The sequence below is a fragment of the Acomys minous genome, assembly GCF_964271855.1.
Source record: "Acomys minous genome assembly, chromosome: 9".
In the NCBI taxonomy this organism is placed as follows: domain Eukaryota; kingdom Metazoa; phylum Chordata; class Mammalia; order Rodentia; family Muridae; genus Acomys; species Acomys minous.
The window spans coordinates 90,736,211-90,755,954 of NC_140490.1; the positions used below are offsets into that span (position 1 = coordinate 90,736,211).

The 19,744-nt window shown below is 44.4% G+C and overlaps 1 protein-coding gene across 1 annotated transcript in view; it reads left to right on the plus strand.

The window, feature by feature from the left end:
- The first annotated feature begins 652 nt into the window (after positions 1–652).
- Positions 653–19,744, plus strand: part of PAH (phenylalanine hydroxylase) — a 58,096-nt gene continuing 39,004 nt past the window's right edge. Inside the window, exons 1-3 of the mRNA XM_084794366.1 lie at positions 653–813; positions 6,180–6,287; positions 14,662–14,845. Of these exons, the coding sequence (XP_084650492.1) occupies positions 754–813; positions 6,180–6,287; positions 14,662–14,845 (352 nt within the window). The 5' untranslated portion in view covers positions 653–753. The remainder of the gene's footprint in view (positions 814–6,179; positions 6,288–14,661; positions 14,846–19,744) is intronic.

Genomic DNA, 19,744 nt, shown 5'->3' on the forward strand with positions numbered 1-19,744 from the left:
TATTCGTGTGCTTGAAATATCTTAGCAAGGTGGCTCTTCTGTCCCCTTTGCAGAGTCCCCCAGCCGTCATATAAGCACCTAAAGAACTGGCTGGATTCCAGCCCCAGTACCTTCTGCCTTTGCTCACACTCAGCCTCACAGTGTCAGCTCGTGTGGTTATTTCCAAAGAAAAGTATGACAAGAAGATAGACTTGTTTGGCGGCTTAACAGGAGGTGAGCTGAAGGCGGTGAGTGTTTAAATTAGGATCCTGCCTCTATATCTGTGCTTTCAGGGAGCAATTATCCTTAATTATTATCAGCAGACCGTCTCTCATTTCATCTAGGTACAGAAACCCCACACTCCAGGCACGGCAGTGTCTCAGTCATGCCAAACCTGCCTTGAGAGCCAGGATGTAGGTGTTCTGGGATCTTCGCCGTTTATTCTTGTCCAGGGCAGTCTGCCAAATGAGTCCTGCCGTGACTGCCACGCCTTCCGATACGCCTCCCAGGCCTGGTGACCTGGAGCTGGACATGGGCTGCTCTTGCCTATCCACTGCTACGTCAGCAACGCCCACTGGAAGAGTGACCTTGTAGGTACTACAGTAGGAGACACCCTTTGAAACCGCTCCTCTCCCGTTCTCCCTCCCCCGCCCCCCGCCCCCCTGCCCCCGAGAGCCAGGTTAAAACCATCAGCCCTAAAACCATCAGCCCCACGTCCTGAGTACAAGCCTTTCCGAACCTGCTGCCAAAGAGCTAGAGACCTCACTCACTGGCATGGCAGCTGTGATCTCGGAGAACCGACTCCTGAGCAGAAAATTCTCAGACTTTGGGCAGGTAAGCCTGGTGGGCTTCCGCTGCTGGGAGAGAATTGCCCCCCAGCCCCAGATGGGAAAGAAGTCTGGGAAATACTGGTATTTCCTAGTTTCCTAAGAAATATTAATTTATTTAGAGATGATGAAAATGCTCAGGATGTCTACTAATGGCACTGTTCTCCGCCCCCCTGCCCCCCACACCCCCCCCCCGCCGCCTTTTTACATTTTTTGTTGCGTTTGGAGGGTGTGGGTGTGACCAGACTTTCAGAGTCCTGGTTGATTTCAGCCAGGCTGGCCTCGAATTCACAGAGATCTGCCTGCCTCTGCACTCCCCCAAGTGCTGAGATTACAGGCGTGCACCATCGCGCCTGGTGAGACTGTCCTTACCAAGTAGCGGGACATCTGTCCTTTGAGGATGCAGAAGTTGGGGATCAGAGCTGCTACCAACACCTGTGTGTCTTTGGATGACTCGTTGGCTCCCTCTTCTGCTCTCTGCTTTATCTTCTGTACCCATCCGGGGGTAGGAGTCCAACCGCATCCCTTTGGTGATATTTTGACAATCTTTTCTTCCGGGTATAGAAACGGCAAGAGTGTAAGGAACTGTCCTTCCTTAACTTCCGGGAGATGATCTAGCATGAAGAGAATTTGGGAGCCTTGCTCAGATCTAAGGAGGGAGAAGATAAGCAGAGAGGAAGGGGTTTTCCCTGAGCCTGAACGTGCCTTGAGGATCATGCTAGAGGTGGAAGTGGTCCACCCTCTCAAGCATCTGCTGTCCTCTCCAGGAAGCTCTCTCAGAACACAGTCTTTGCTGGGATGTATGTTCTTACCCCAAGATGGGCATCATAGTTTGTACACTGAGACTCAGACATGGGTCTGAGGGGACATGGGTGTGCAGGCAGCTGCTGCATGCATCCCTAGAGAAAGGCACAGTCTCCGGAAAGCTCAGCAGTTCAGCACATCAGGAGAGAGGAGATGTCAGAGTCACAATAACTAGACAGTCGGCCGAAATCTGTAGTTGGCAGCACACCCTGGACTAGGGGAGATGCCTCTTTAAGCACCTCTTCTGACAGGCTGGGCGGCTGAGGGGTGGCTGGAGTCAGAGGCTCCGGTGTTGAAGAAGTTTGGTATGAGGGGCAGGCAGGTCGGTCCATAGATCCTGGCTCCAACCTATTCTAGGTTTCTCTGTTGCTGGCAGCATAGGCCCTTGGCCATCTGGGGGGAGCTTAAGCCAGTGATCTCTGGGGTGGGGACCTAGGGGAGGCGCTTACAGCTTTATTTATAAAACATTTAGGTGTTTGTGAATCCATAGATTGTCCCTACCAATAACAGGAGCACTTGAAGAGGGTCCAAACATGCCCTGGGACAGCCTCAGCATCAGAAGCAGAACATTTTCCTTTGAAAAATCAGAATCACACCCCCCCACTCCCATCCATATTCTAGGCTTAAGATGAAAAAAATTTTTAAATGTCTATAAGCATCTTACTACAGCTTCTCCAACATTTGAAACTGTCAGTGTGCGTTTGGCCAAAGCTGATTTGTTTGTTCAACAGAATGTGAGCAGGAGAGACAGACAAAAGGCAGATGCTGTGCCTGGTGTAGCTTGACACACACACACACACACACACACACACACACACACACACACACGGGGGGGGGGGGAGACAGAGACAGAGACAGAGACAGAGAGAGACAGAGACAGAGACAGAGAGAGACAGAGACAGAGAGAGACAGAGACAGAGACAGAGAGATAGAGACAGAGACAGAGATAGAGACAGACAGAGAGTGACAGAGAGAGGTGTCACCTGGCTGAGGATGCTAGAACGCACTAGTATATAGAGTGTCTTCTAGCTCTGTCTGTCTGCAGAAGAGCCGCATTTATGTGTTCTTACGTGTTAAAATGATGTGTGTGAGGAGGTGGGTGTGTGCCATGGCACGTGTGGAGGTCAGAGGACAATTTGGAGAGTGAGCTTCCTCCTTTCAACTGTTTGGCTCCTGGGTATTAGATTCAAGTTTTCAGGCTTGACCACTGAGCTGTCTTGCCAGGCCTGTTTGCATCGCCTAAAAACTTCTAAGCCAGAGAGACAACAGGTATTTGATTGAATGCTAATAAGAGGGACACTGAGGGAAGGAGCCACCGTTTGCGGAAGGCATATAACATGTCAAGGCTGTACCCACATAACCAGCCTGTGGGCGTGAGTGATTTAGCACCTTCATTCACCCAACGGATCAAGAAGCACCTACTGTGTGCCCAGCACGGCAGTGTTTTTCTCTGGTAAAACTACTTTAGTTCAGGAGATAAATGATAAAGGGATTAACAAAATAAAAGCAGACTGTGGTTTCTTACAGAGACAAGTGCTGAGAAGAAAACTCAGGCAGAGTTGATGGATCGGTGAGGAGCCTCTGAGTTAACAAACAGGAGGACAGTGAGGAGCTCAGAGCTAACTAACCAACAGGAGGGACAGGGCGGCCAGCATTGAAATGCAACCTGCTTCCTACCACTGAGCAAGCACATTGCTTTCCTGTAACACTTCCTCCTGTGGGAAAATGCTAAAATGTAGAGACGTGTATCTAAATCCTGCCGTGCAGAGACATCTTGTTTTTCAATAGTTCTTCAATATAGACGTATGCAAGGGAGTTGTGACCACATATATAAAGGCATACGTCTTCTGTAAGCACCAGATCACCAGTATTGGCCTTAAAAACATTTTTGAAAGAGCATATTTCTTGTAAATGTGAAATGTAATTATTTCCAGAGATAGCAGAAGGCATTTGCGTTCACCGCACAGCTAAAGAGAGCAAGCAGCCTGTGTTTGTTGCTGAATGCATTTGCTCGATAATCAAAGTTCCCCCACTCTCTGGTTCCTAGTTCTTTTCCCTGCATGGTTTCTTCCTAAACAGTTTTGGAGCTACAAGTCCATCCATATCCAAGCCAATAAAAATACGTTAAGAAAGAGATTTGCTCAAGGGCCCGAGAACGGCTCAGTGAGCCTGGAATTCAGATCTACCAGGGTCCACAGCGTCTCACAAACACGGAGCTTCCTTGCTTCACGCTTTGAAAAGAAGGAGCTATCGTGTCACTTGAGCCAGAGGAATCGGGACCTGGGTTCAAGCCCAGGCTTTGTTACATGTTGGCTGGATTGCCTAGAACAAAGCCACTTGACCTTGTTAACTCGGTCTTCATTTTCTAAACGGCAGCGGCAGCAGCAGCAGCAGCAGCCCCACAGCCTTTGTGAGGACCGAGTGGTCTCTTCCAGGTAGACTATGGACTGCTGCCAATGATAATAAGCATTGAGCATGAAAGACCCTCATTCGCTTCCTGTAAATAAGTGAACTCGGAACTGCCCTCGTCTAAGGTGGCATGCATTGACATGTATGAAGAACGTCTCACTTTTTCTGCAGGTCAACAAGAGAAAAGTGACCTAGAAACAGGGAAGTCCTTTGTTGTTGTCTCAAGGAAACCAGAACAGACTAGAGGCTCAGTGCTCTCTTCTGGGAGAGGAGACCGAAGCCAGGCTCATCTGCGCATGTCTGGTGGCTTTAGGGGAGAGAGACTTCATGTGATTGCAGTTTGTACAAGTGTGTACGGGCCAGTGGACAACTTTGAGAATCATTTCTTGGGCATCTTCTACCTTATTTATCAAGACAGGTGTCTCACTGTCCTGGAACTTGCCACACAGCTAGCCTGGCTGGCCAGGGATCCACCTCTCCAGTCCTGGGATTAAAAATCATATAGCTGAGCTACCTCTACAGCCCTAGTTAGCCTCTCTAAGCCTGAATCTTTGCCATCAGTGAAAGGCGAGGGGTTGGTGCACAATGAAACCTATTTCCTGGATTGTTTTCAAAGTTAAATGAGATGGCCCAAATCAAGTTCTGGACATGGAGTATTAAAATATATTTTTAAGTAATACGATTTTTTTCTTTTAAAATATTTATTTATTTTACGTGCCTGAGTTCAGAGGCTTTAGATCCCATGGAACTGGAGGTAGAGATGGTTGCAAGCCACCATGTAGATATCAGGAATTGAACCCGGGTCTTTTGTAACAGCAATAGATACCCTTAGACACTGAGCCATCTCTCCAGTGCCAATACATTATTATTTTTCAGAAGATAAAGGACAACACGGTCCAGATAGGGACACATAGTAAGACAATCCTCTAATTTATTTGGAGCATCCTATAAACGAACTTGCTGACAGATTTGGTATTTCCAGCTTCATATAAGATTCTGAAGCTACAGATCTTTTGTCCTAAGAGTCTCCAGTGTTGACAAGCTGATTTTTCTGAATCACCGACAAGAATCTCCGCACCACTGCCTGCTGTCCCTGAGAGGATGGATTATCCACACCGTTACCGTAATTAACTTGCTTACGAGAGAGAATAATTGCTCTTCACGTTTCCTTCTCCTCTTTAGGGATGTGCTGTGTGCTGGCGGGTACACGCAGAGCCTTGTATAATCATTTAAACCTTTAAAAAAAAAACCTGTCTTGGCAAACCCTAGAATGCCGCACTTACTGCAGCCTCGCTGGTTCCTTCCTTGAAGGCAACCATCATCTGATAGCTCAGTACCTTTCTCTCTGTTCTGGTGACTCGCTTCAGCAATGACCTAGCACAGATCCCTGCACATGGGGCAGCTTGATGCTTCTTGCCCAAACCCAAAAGGCCACTGACGTATGTGCACTGATGTTGTCATCACTTTACATTAAACTCTACTATCCTACTTAAAGTTACGTCTTCTTTTTTTTTTTTTAACAGTTGATGTTAATCGGCCAGTACTTATTCTTACTATTATTTTGTAGGTGAGGGAGCAAGGCAAAGGGATCTGCTCAAAATGGTTCAGGTGCTAAATGGATAAGTGAGGAGAACACCCAAGTCTTGGGCCCACAGATGACAGATGTCCCATTTTTAATGTTTTCCCCCTCCACACTGTGTTTCCTGGTGGTTTTTAAAAAGAGATTCTCTCTCCTCCCTCACCTGATCTTCCTCTGAGAATCTCCTGGCTTCTTGTGTCTGCTACTCTGAATTTTGGCCCTGAAAGGATAGTTATATTTATTATAATTCAGATCTATATCTCTCAAAGATACAGGGTAGGGTCTGGTACTAGGTGGGTACACATTAAAAGATGTGGAATTTTTTTGCCGGTGACTAGTGACATCAATGAGTAATTTAAGCTTCTAAAAATTGAAAGCCAACCCAGGAGTGACATTCAGTCTGTCGTTGTCCTCAACTTACTTATTTCTGACCACACTGCCATCTGTGTAGAATACACATAGCTCACTGTGTTCCAAGGCTTAACGAGAAAAGAAAGTTTATGCTTGCGTCTTCTTTGCACGTTTTAAGGGAGTAGTTGCTAGGCTGTGAAAACATTTTAATGAAGTGATCTACTATGCAGGAAACAAGTTATATCGAAGATAACTCCAATCAAAATGGTGCCGTATCACTGATATTCTCACTCAAAGAGGAAGTGGGAGCTCTAGCCAAGGTCCTGCGCTTATTTGAGGTAAGTGCCGTGTTCTTGTGTGTCCTTGGCAATGGCATAGTCAGAACCTTGATGTGTGTGTGTGTGTATGTACATACACACACACACACATATATACATATATTATATATAATTTCTTTCTTGTTAATTCTTTGAAAATTCCATGTAAAGTATTTTGTTGTTGTTGTTTTTGAGACAGGGTCTCACTATGTAACCTTGGCTGTCATGGACTCACTTTGTAGACCAGGCTGGCCTCGAACTCACAGAGATCTGCCTATCTCTGCCTACTAGAGTGCTGGGATTACAAGGCATGTGCCACTGGACTCAGCTTCCTGTGAGAATTTTGATCATATTCACCCTTTTTTGTACTTCACTTAATTCTACACTCCTTTCTTTACCCTTACCACCCACTTTTTTGGCTTACCAGGGCCGTACCCTTAAAAAATCCAACTCTCCCTCTTCTCCCAGCATCCTCAGCTCAGGGTGGGACTTCTGGTCTACCTCCCCTTTCTATGCTGTTATTTTGTCTGGCTTGGGCTTGCCCAGGTCTTGCGCCTGCTATCACAACTGTTTTTGGCTTTGTACGCATAACTGCATGGCTGTGTCTGGAAAACACTGTTCTGTTTTAGTCCATCCATTACCTTTGGCTCTTACAGTTTTCTCATTCCTTCTGCAGTGACTGCTCAGCCATGGAAGGGGCGGTGCAATACAGTTGCCTCATTTAGCCTGAGCATTCTAGTCTCTTATTCTCTGCACCTGGACCAGTGGTGGGTCTCTGCTAATCAGCATCTACCACAAAACAGACGCTTCTCTGATGAGGGTTGAGAGGGGTATTGATCTATGGGTATTAACAACGATAAGTTATTGGAAGTTAGTTTAATATTATGTCAACTTAGCTGAAGAACAGTAGCAGGTCTCCCCTCCACCTCCAGCCCCCCCTCCACCCCGAGCCTATGACTTGCTGACGTACCTTCACAAACACAGCCAGATGCCTGTCCTCTGAGTGAAATAAATACAATTAGTCTGATAATGAGTATTAGCCATCATTGTGAGTAAATGATATTATATACAAGTTAATCAATTATCAATAACAATGGCCTGGTGCAAGGTATGACATCTAGAGTGTTGCACATGCCAGGCAAGGGCTCTAATACTTCAGCCCTATTAGCCCATTTTGAACATCTTAAATTACTCTAGAAAAGTGTAGCATATTTAAAATGTAAAACCTGATTTTCTAAAGTGGTGGTGGTTGCTGGGGGCAGGTGAATGCTCAAGAGCAAGCAGACGAACTGCTCCTGAAAAGGACGATTCTACAAATTACTCCAGTGCACCTACTTAGCCTTTGTGTTAGACAGTCACGTGTTCTTCTTGAGCAGTTACCCCTTGGGACCTAGTCAGAGTTAATGGATTAAATAATAATAAACGAAGAGGCTGTTTACCATCTAATAAATAAACCACAAGCAACAGATTAACAGAACTAGACGGAAAGAACCTGGCGTGCACTCGTGCTTGTGTGTGTGCGTGCGTGTGCATGTGTGCCCGTGTGCGTGTATACACACTCTGGGTGGATTCTTTGATGTATTATCCAAATCTCAATTCCTTGGCGATGTCACTGTACCCATCCTGCAGAGGATGATATGGAACTCAATGTGCTGATTGGTTGGAAGAAGGTTGTTGTTAGTACATATTGATCTCCCACACACAGCCCCCCTGCGTATTGATCCCCCCTCCCCCTGCTGCAAATACCTCCAGCAGTTACCATGGAACACCCATGCCCCATCCTAGCACAGATTTTTTTTTTAATCTGGTAAAAGCATATAGTTAATGTATAGTCCCTCGAAGTAGTGAGTTAAGGGAGAAAGCAAATTCTTTTGCTCATGGCACTACACATATAAGTCAGGCATGAAAGATTCTTTTTTTTTTTTTTTGAAAGATTCTTAGTTTCGTGTTCATGCAGTGCAGAGATGGACGCCATTCTTTTATTGTACGGGTGAGGGAACTGAGGCTCAGCGAGGGGCCGAGTAATTCACTCAAGATCACACAGGGGATGTGTAGGTGGAGGTGGGTGTGAATCCTGGCAAGATCACACAGGAGATGGGGAGGTGGAGGTGGGTGTGAATCCTGGGTCTCAGGCTTCCAAGCCGGTGATCTCTCTGTGACACCACACTTCTGCCAAACAAAACGAGCTTGGCTGATGAGGGAGAGGAGGAAGGAGCTGAGGTCAGAGGGCGGGTGTGAGCTTGTATCCTTTTAAAAAAAGATTTATTTATTGTATATGAGTGCTTTATCTGCAGAAGAGGGCATCAGAGCACATTATAAATGGTTTTGAGGCACCATGTGGTTGCTGGGAATCGAACTCAGGACCTCTGGAAGAGCAGGCTCTTAACCATTGAGCCATCTCTCTAGCCCCCAAGCTTGTATCTTTTATGTACCTTTGTGCTGTGGCAGAGTTTCTGGACATAAAAAGTGAAATCAGAAGGAGCAAATGACGACACAAAAGAAAGGATCTCAAGTACATTAAGGGGGTATTTTATTTTAAAAAAAATTGCAGCAAATTGTATATTGTTAGAAGAGAAAGCCCTTCTATCTCTGGATTTTGGAGAGCGGTAGTGCACACCGACACGCGAAGGGCTGGGAAGCCTGCAGTGCGGTAGACCTAGTCAACATTGTCACACTTTTTACTTCTTAAAAACATTTGACCTTGGTACCTTTTTTTTTTTTTTTTTTTTTAGCAGAGATCTATTATCTTCTAGGTTCTTTAGATGCACAGTGGCTTAAGCTTTGAGCTTGAAACTGTCAGCAACAGCATGTGTTGTGTGAAAGACTTTCCCTGGGGACAGACAACACACCTCCACAACAGACCAAAATAATGATGGCAACAGAGTCCAAGCCAGTGGACCAGTGAGTTTTGACCGGGGTCATTATAAGAAGAATACATGGGGTGTTATTGACAGGAGCAGGAAAATAGGGATGGCATCTCCCACCCCTCACCCCCAACCAGGACTAGAACCAAGTTAAAGTGTTTACTGTTTAGAGCCAAAACTCAGTTGTTCGGCCTGTAACTGAGATGGCTGTAAGTCAGTTGTTCAACCTCCTGGCTCAGTTCCCTCATTTTCAAGGTGAAGGTAAAATACGCCTATTATAGGGTTTCCACAAAAATCAAGCCAATTCATTTCCAAAAACTAATTAGAACAGTAACTGTCATAGAGTAATACCTCAATAAATGTTAAAAAAAAGAAACTTATTTCTGTGTAAAAAGAAAGTACAGGCTAGCAGCTTCCAAAATGAAAACAAAACAAAACAAAAAATATCAGAGACAATTTGCTACCTGAGCAGTCACTCAAAACTGCTCACATATCTATAATGTTAGATATGTCAATGTCATCACTCCATGGGATAGTTAGCTCCAAGCCAACGCCCCATCAAAGAATCACTTTGCCTGTCACTGGCCTTACAGACCTCAGCTGTTAAATACATCAGAATGCAAGCCAGTGCAACCCATGTTTATAAAAGAGACATAGATTGCTGTGTTGGTGTATGCTTGTTGTTGAGTGATGGTTAGAAATGAGGTAGATGTTCTGGTAATTTATTGTCTAAACAGGAACATGCTCAAACCTCTGCTTACTGGCCTATGATCGACCACTGTCCTCGGTAAATTGTTCCCACTCTTCTAATTCTTTATGCATTAATCTAAACATTTTCCACAGCACTCTGTTTTTAGCCCCTCTAGCCTGTATCCCATGTGTCTTACCAAAACAGCCTTACTCACAAGACGCTTAGTAGTGAATCATAAAGTCAGACGCAGTTTCCTTTGGGGGAAGGTGCAAAGAAGGCAGTTTTCCTTTCTTTTCACCTGCCCATGAATTCCCAGGGAAGTGACTAGGCAAACAAACAAACAAACAAACAAACAAAAAAACAACAACAACAACAACAAAAAAAACAGGAGAACCAAGCTCTGAGTTCTGAGGCCACCTCAGACATTCTCTACAAGCCCCAACTAGACTGTTCAACTGGTGGAGACGAAGTTCTTCAGGATAAGCAAGCTGCCCACACCTGGATAGGCACAGCTGGATATGTCTTCCGAATTTATACTCCACTTTCAGGAATATGCTTCATCTTTTAGAAACAACGGAAACTGTCTACTTTTGTTACATCCCCTTTCTGTGCCCTACCTTGGCCTGGGGAACACGTTCTTCCCACTCACCCACTGTTCTGTGACCTCATGCTCTCTCACTACTGTCTTTGGGGTAAATACTCCTGTTAGGGCCTATACAGATGATGGAGACACCGAAGTGAGCTAGGCAGCCATCCTCTGCGGCTATAGAACTCGTAGGCTCTTTGCTACCAGGCAAGTAAAACAGAATTATTGTTGATATCTTGCATTACGAAAGCTGTGACCATCTTGCTTTATAGGATTTCACTGGATGACTGTGCTACCATCCGTTTAACCATTCCCCTGCTGAGGGTATTTAGCTGGCTTACAAGTTTTGGTGAGAGACTTTGTGAATTTTTTATCCTAAGTTAGATTTCCAGTATTATTAAAAATAAATGGCGTCATGGCATATAAACTGTTCCGTGGTTATTCCCAAAGCAAGGACCTGAAACTGCATCCCTCTCCTTCTCCTCTTCTTCTGCTCCCGATTCCTCTCTCCTCTTCCTTCTCTCCTTCCTCCTTCGGCTTTTTTAGTGGGATGGTATCTCATTATTTAGCCTTAGCTGTCTTGGAGCTCAGGATTGGACCAGGCTGGCCTCAAACTCACAGAGATCCTCCTGCCTCTGCTTTCCTAGTGTGCCAACACTTCTGGAGAGCAAGGGGGCTTCTTGGAGAAAGTGGTTACTTGCAGGAGGGGCTGTTCTGTGGATGGGTGATCAGTCCCCCTGAAGTGTGGGTTGCATTTTGGCATTTTCTTCACCCTGTGCATATACCTCCTTGCTCTTCTGTCTTGTCCGTACCTTCTCAAATTGTTAGGTAAATACATGCTCTCATCTTGGCTTTACTATATTCTTCATTTTTTTTTTTTTGGCCACATAAGTGAACTCTCTTGCCTTTATTTATTAAAGTTTTCATGCAATCTATTTTGATCGTGCTTTCCCCTCCCCTAACTCCTCCCTGATCCTCCCCACTTTGCTCTCTTTCTCTTGAATTTCAACAGAGGTAGATAGCAGGGAGGGATTACACATTCTCTTTCTTCCCGAGCCAAGAAACATGACCTTGCTTTTTTGCTTTGTTTAGAAAATGACCTCTGTTTGCCTGGGAAACCTTCGGAGTTCCTGCTGTCCCTCTGGTCTGCCCTCCTGCAGGACTTTTCTCTTCTTCTACTCTGGGCTTTCCTGTGGGCTTACCTGGGTGACTTGTTCTCTGTGGCTGATGCCGTGACCAGTGGAAGCATCTGAGGACCCCAGGGCTTATGGAGAAAAGTCAGCATGGAGAAAGCCTGTGTTGGGTTCCTTAGCCTGTTCCTTGTACTCAAAGATTCTGATTCTTTTGTGTTTGACATAATATTAATGATAATGAAAAAGCTGACATTTTAAGAGTACTTACTCTATCCCTGAATGACAAGGCAGTGTTTACAAAAAACAAAAACAAAAACAAAAACCAATGAATTTGCCACAGAAAATTGTGCTTTCTGCATTTCTTTTTCACACCAAAGCATTTTCATCTATGCTTTTAGTGTTTCTCTTTCTTAATTTCCTCAAGGACTAAAGAGAAGGGCCCATAAAAAACACCCTTAACCCAGAAAGTAGTATTTGAAAGCAGAAGCTGTCATCATTGTACTAACATTTGTTCTCTTCAGCAGTGTCTCACTTATACCTGGGCATGCATTGCTTTAGCCACAAAATTGGTGAATTTAATTTTCATTTTAAATTTTAGAGCTGTTCAAGTTACTGCATCTGCAGGACAAGTTTTGTCCATTTACTTTCTGTTTTCCTGCATCCTTTGAGACTATTGAGAAAATTTCTTGCGTGAAGATAATTAGAAATCGACAAGGATAATATTATCTCGCAAAAGTAATACACAACAGATTTAATATAAATTTGTAAATAAATACAACTGATCAGAAAAGGTATTATGAAAATGTCATGAGTCACAAAGGAAAAAAATGACTAACAACCACAAGAAAAAGATGTTTAGTTTTATCAGCAATTGAGTAAAATGAATTATAAACTATTTTCACATATCAGGTTAAAAAAAAAAACACACTGGGAGTCCTGATAGTTGGTAAAGAATGTAGGCTCTCTCGTGGAAGGTAGAACAGATGAGTGTAGCCCTTTTTGAGAGCAGTGGGGTAAGACACATACAGCGGCTTCAGAGGGTGAGTACTTTTTGGTTCACTCATGAGGCCTCAAGGCATTTATGCTGGAAAATCATCTAGGCAACTGGGGAAAGCATATAGATAATGCCAGCCATTATTTCTAGTGGCAAAACATAAGAGGGAGCTCACGTGCCTGTCACTAAAACACTGGCAGTAGAAATAAAGGCACTCCCAAACAATGTGCTCTAGTAAGTGCTGAGAAATGGCAAGACGGGGCCTGGCACACTGCATCAGAGGCAGAAGGTGTTCGCTGGCAAGGCTGATGACTTGTCTTTCTCTGGGATCCACAGGATAGAGGGAGAGCACTGGCTCTTGTAAGTTGGCCTCTCACCTCACACATGCCTTATGGCAACTGTACTCAAGCGTGCTTACACACACACCACACACTACATACCACACACACACATACACAAACACACACACACACTACATATAAATAAATAACTCAGAAATGGTGTGATTAAAAACAGATATGGTAGGAGTGGCTAATGTCCAATGAGAACTTCCTTGTTCATCTCTCTAGCTTTGCTGTAATATTTTATCAAAGAAGAAACTCTAGGGAGAGTGTGCGCGCGTGTGCGCGCGCATGCGCATGTGTGTGATGAACTCTCAGCCGCACAGTGTGTCAAATTGGAGGGTGGAATGGAGTCTTATGATTCCATTTTTATTTTGCTATCCACCAACTCCTCTCTTGGTCCTTATGATTTTGATCACTGGGGCCATTACATGACGTAGCAGCTTGTGACTCTTCCTGCCATTTTTTACACTCGTCACCATGGCTACCACTACTACCACATCCCACTGTGATTTCAGCAGTGACTGACTTCTCTGCTGGACTTGGCTGCTCTGTCAGGTCTACAAGGTTTAGTTTCAACTTGGAAGTCAGGTCCATCATGCTAAGACTGTGAGATCAGGTTGTTTGTCACCTCAAAACCTCATAAAGACCCCTGTGTCTTTCAGAATCAAGGCCACCACTCCTTAAAATAATTTGCATAGCTGTCTTTGATCTTTGTGGCTATTCTGACTTATTAGAGTTTTCTTTTTATATATTAAAAAAAACCCCTTCTTCTAGGCTGATCACACCATCCCCATGGTCTCTTTATGTCTATCAACTCCTTTAGGATGTTCATATGTTTTGTTTTCTCAAGGAAGCCTCATGTGCAGAACCTGTTAAGTACTAGAATGTACCCTAGCCCTACCCCAGGACAGATCATCCATTTCATCTGCTCTGCCTTGTGTTTATTTTTATCCCTATCATTATAAAATCATGGATAAATTAGTTGTTTTTTACAGCTGTTACCTTTATTCCCTCAACTTGAATGTAAGCTTTAAAAAGAAAAGTATCTAGATTCATTTTGTTCATTTAAAGAGTGTTTGGCATCTAATGAATATTACATATATATATTTATAAGGTTATATATGCATATGTAATAAAAGTATTATGCATACCTTTATATATAGCACAAATTATATATTTATACACAGTCATTGAGTGACTTAAGGGAACATATGATGATATTAATAGCAGTTCTGCACATTATGTCTGACTCACCGGAGTGTATGTACATGTTAACTTGTCCATGATGCCCAAAGAGCTCATGGAGCAGGTGTCACTAAGACCACCCAGGTGTAGATGGGGAAAACAGAAGGATGTGGAAGCATGAAAGGAGACCATCTAGCATTTCACAGCTGATGTAATCTAGAGCTTATAAATGCAGGGCCCATGTCCTGGGGGCCAATAGTCAAGGAAGAGAAAGGTTGTGTCTATATTATTTATTGAGATGCTATGGTATCTTGTTGGGTGAAAGGGGGGCTTTCCCGTGTTCATATCATTACAACTGTTATCTTAGACATTTCTTCCAAACCCAAGGCCTACACAGGCAGCTCTAGGCTGTTAGTAGATTTCCACGTGATTAAGTTCAGAGGCATTTGACTTGCTCATCCTACTGAAAATTTAAGGGCTTCCTTATGCTCATGTTTTTAAACAAATCCCTGCTCTTCACCTCTAGCTTGTTGTCTTAGGTTCTGTTCTGGCTCTGAATATTTGGGTTGTGGTAGTAACCTATAATTTTCTCTTTTAGGAGAATGATATCAACCTGACGCACATTGAATCCAGACCATCTCGTTTAAACAAAGACGAGTATGAGTTTTTCACCTATCTGGATAAACGTAGCATGCCTGCCCTGGGCAGCATCATCAAGAGCCTGAGGCACGACATTGGTGCCACTGTCCACGAGCTTTCCAGAGACAAGGAAAAGGACACAGGTGAGAGTCTGAAGAAGCCTGTGACCTAAACAATAACACAACGTCTCCATTTAATAATAGCAGGGATAACAACCTAAAGGCAGGCACAACAGAGAGAAACAGAGAGGAAGTAAGCCAAGGATCTGTACTCACGTCTAGCATACCATGCAGACAATTGTCAGCTCCTTTCCCCTTTCTAAGTGTAGCTGTTTCTTACACTCTTATTCTTAAAAGACAAGATATTACATAGACCAGAGTGGTCTCAAACTCAGGAAGTAACTGAGGTTGGTCTTGAACTTCTGACCTTCCCGCTTCCACCCGCCAAGTGCTTGGATTACAGGTGTGCTCCACCATGCCTAGTTTATACAGAACTGCTGCAGAGTCGGGGAGGTATCAAATCCAGTTCATTGTCCACGTAATTTTTATGTATATATTTAAAATATCTGGGTTACCATGCTCTGTGCCGGTGGCATGGCCAGGGTATCAGCCTCATTTCCTTTCTATTGCTAAGATAAAATGATGTGAGAAAAAGCAGCTTAGGGGAGAAATGATTTAACTTACTGTCCCAGGTTGCTGCCCATCCTTGTGGGAAGTTAAGGTGACAGGAACGTGAAGAAATTAGTCATCTAGTCAAGAGCAGAGAGGAAGGAAGTGCACGCATGCCTGCTGCTTTCTCTACTCTTCTACAAACCAGAATCTAAGCCTAAGGGATGGCGCTGCCCACTTTTAAGATGGACTTTTCCACATCAGTTAGCATAACCAGGACAATACCTCCTTTAAGATGTGTCTACAGGCCAACCTGACCTAGAAAGACCCTCACCAAGACACCCTTTCCCAAGTGAGTCAAGTCGATAATTAACCATTTCATACAGTGTGGATTCTATATGGATGTAAAGTTAAAACAAGATGCTTAATTATCTCAACCCCCCCCCCCAACCAATGAGCGTTCCCCCAAATTCTTATAACGTGCCAAACCTTAGATCAGGGGGCACTTAGTTTTTGATCCCGGTGCTTTCGTTGTCATCAGTCATCCATTTATCTTTCCCTTCCACCAAACCACAAGCTCTTGTGTACAGGTAGTCGTTTTTACTCCTGTCAATATCCCCAGGTTATAGGGCAATATGTGGCACATAGCAAACGACTGATGAGTGAGCTAACATAGGCATTGTTAAAAACCTGCTGCATTTCACTACCCTACAGGGTTGGCGTTGGATCGGTTTGGTTTCAAGGCATTCCTTCGGCTTCTGACTCTGAGATCCCTTCTTTGTGTTTTCCTAGAGCCCTTGTTATGAATAAGATCCTAGCAGAAATGCTGCTTAGCATAGTGCCTAGCATATTATAGGGGACTGGCTCAAAGGCAATATGGGGTTGTTACACTTAGCTGTAGCCTACAAAGAATAAGGACAAGCAAGATGCTTGACTGGTTTTCAGGATGCAAAAGTATATTCAGGCGAACTACCTTTAATAGTCATTACTTCTAATTGTACGGAGAAGTTAGCAAAATGTACAGAGAATTCTTATATATCTTATTATCCCTGTTACCCATCTGCAATAATACAGTGCAATTATTTTTTAAAAATGATGACGACCCAGTCGTGATTTATTTCTAGGAAGTAAAAGTCCATAGTTCACATTGAAAACCTGCTCTGTGTTGTGGAGTTTTATTGGCTTTAACCAATGCATGTTGCTCTGTACCTGCCACCACAGCGCATACAGAATAGTGCCAGTGTTAAAACTGCCTGCACTGTCCACCCCTCCTTCATACCTCTTCTCTCTTCTTTAGAGTATATTCCAGAAGCAACATTTTAGATGGGCCTTGTTCACTTTTGACTTTGTATAGCATTTCATTTTTATCCTTGAATAATATGCCATTGTGCTAACTCAGCCCATTCACTTATTTTAAGGACATCTTGGTTGACTCCTATCTGGGGGTTATTATGAGCAAACATATTACGCAATTCATGTATAGGTTTTTGTGTGGACATGTTTTCAACTCATCTCATAGACACTTCAGAACATGCTAGTTGAGGTGAGCTCAGTTTCAGTGAACTATTTTTCCGCTGCAGAATCCAAAGCAGCTTCTCAGAACACCCCATGCTTTGGGTCAAGAACACTGGTACTGAATGGGTCCACAGGTACAGGTCCTAAGCACTAGTAAGATACAAGAAACAAGTCCCTGTGCTCTGGTACAGAAAGATGGCTCTGACAATAATAAACTCTATTCTTTAAAATAAAAGGTCAATGAAATAGAAATGTTTTTAAACATTTGCTAACAAAAATTGATCAATGTTTGAGGGTGGTAAGTACTATTACCCCAACTTCAGCATTATATAATTTACACGTGTATGAAAATAGCACATCGTACTGTCTGAATTCACCACCCAGTCTTCCCTCCCTCTTCTGAGTACCAAGTTCATACTCTTGAGTGTTTTGAGAACCGGTAGGGTTCTTAAGTGCCAATGGAAAGCAGTTTATAAATTCTTCGCTGAAGAGGCAGAGATTCTTTAAAATAAGACAAGATGGCATGTTGTAAAGCAGGCAACAGAAACGTCTCCTGAAAGACAGCTCCAAGACTCTCTGGCAATGTCGTCTGTACCCTCCCCTCTCCTGGGTGTAACTCTGACTGGAAGCCCCATCCCTGGCCTGCCTTTGCCCAGAGTGGTCAGATGGGCTCAGGGCTTGGGAGGGACACTTGTTATTCCTCCTCCTTCAGATCTCTTTGGCTCCTCCTCTTTGATGACTCCTCCTCTTTGATGACTGATTGAGCTCTCCTTCATTTCGGGCCACCTGCTCCCAACAGGAACTTGCAGGCCCATCTGGACAAAAGAAAGGGCCTGCTGGATCCTGGGGCAAGTTTTGCCTCTGGTTAGAGCAGGTGGAGTCTGGACCAGCTGGACTCTGGGGTCGGAAATCAAAGCAATTGACAGGCAGGCAGACAGGCAGGCAGGCAGGCGAGCAGGCGCCACTTGGAGGACTAGGAAGATATATGGAGGTCAGTCGGAAGGCTGTGGCCCATGCTGGAGGTCTTGGAGAGGAGAGAGAGAGAGAGAGAGAGAGAGAGAGAGAGAGAGAGAGAGAGAGAGAGAGAGAGAGAGAGAGAGAGAGAGAGAGTTAAGAGTCCAGTTGCTTGAGCCGAGATATAGCACACTTGCTGTGACTTTGAACAAATTGCTGATGTGGACCATCTCAAACTGCATCCAGAGGGAGAAGCAAGAGTTCCTGGCATTACGGGGTTAGTGAAATGACATCAGCAGACACAGGAAAGTAGAGCGGAGGATGTTCAGGGGTTTCACAAATGTTCTATATTTTTGCCATCATTACCAGTTATAAACATGGCACAGCTACAGGCGCTACAACCAATCCAGCTTGTACAAATACTTTTTCCTCACGGATTTCAAGGGCTGCAATATGATCTCAGAGGTCATGTGGCCCTACAGGCTCCCAAATTTTGCATTGTGAGAACGAAGGCTGCGGCTTGCCTTTTAAGGCAGGGAGGGAATTCTGTGTAGTCATGGGCAACAGTGTGTTAAGTACAACTGAGCTATGTTGGGTACTGTGTTCTGATGGAGAGAAGATAAGAAGAGTCAAGTGCTTGTTCCTAAGTAGCTCACAGTCTGGCAAAGGACACAAGACACTCAGGTAAACACAGGAGAGAGAGTGTCACTGTAAGGAGACAGATGCTATCTATCCCTTGCAACTCTCGGGGCCTGAGAAAGTGAAAAAGCTAATGCTTTCCTCCAGAGGAAGGAAGGTCAGCCGAGCTTCTAAGATGTGAAAAGTAGCACAAACTCAGTATCTTAGGAGGCTGCTCGCTTTATTGCTCAGGGCGTCAGGATGCTAATGTTTGACGTGGGTATGGGCGTGCAGGGGGGTTTGGGAACCACATAGCAAAGAAGAGATAGTCACTACTAACTATTTGAAACTTCTGCCTTGTGACTCTGGTCCCTCACTCACTGGGATGGCTGTTTCCACATGGACTGAACTTATCTGTGACCCAACAGCTGCTGGGGATATGGCAGATGCTGTGGTGACACCTGCAGGGAGAGACTGGCCATCAGGGCTCCAGTGGTAGATTTGTGAGCCCGGAAGTGTACCTTCTGAATGACGCAAGGGTTGCTGTGGGCAGTTGCTCTTTTCTATCAGCCTCACTGGGGGAATGACGAGAGGAAGAAAACCTAGGAATAGACCGGAACCTTTGATTCTTTCTCCGGACAAAAAAATGCCCTTTTTGATGAGGGGCTCAGATCTCAGGGGCAAGTCTGACAGCAGGTTCAAGTGAGAGAGACCTGAACCCCTCAAATCAATTAAGCTAAACCACTTCGCACTCTGGTCTCCAAAGCATTCAACAGCCCGTGGGTGAGAGAAAATGAAAGTCTCTCTGTTTCTTAATTGCCAACGATCCCCACCCAAAACAGCTTGAGGAAAGGTTAATTATGGTGACAGGTTAAAGAAGCCCCAACCTCCTCAAACGCCTCCTGGAGAAGTTGATGGGAACTTAATAGGATTTTAATCCAGAGAGCCTTTTGAATACTTAGTCTATTCTCCTGCTGCCTTCTCTCCTGATGACCTCAAATCCTTCTTCAACCCAACATGAAAGAGCATTAATATCGGCCATCGATCCATCTACTAATCCGTTTACCTTTCCCTTTGAGTCTTCTGCATGACATTGCATTTAGTGGGGGTGGGTGGGAAATGCCTGCATGGAGACAGATTGCAGCCAGGGGAAGCAGACGGACACGGACACAGTGTCTTAGGTAGTCAGAGGGTAGGGGCATGGCCCTTTGAGAGACTTGTCTCTTTGTAGATGCTTCTTAAAAGCAAATGGACATTTATTAGACTTTCTCCAAATGGGGGTTGGTTAACAGGATACTGTGTGGAAACAGTAAGCCCATTTCCATCACTTTCTATTTTGTGTAAAAC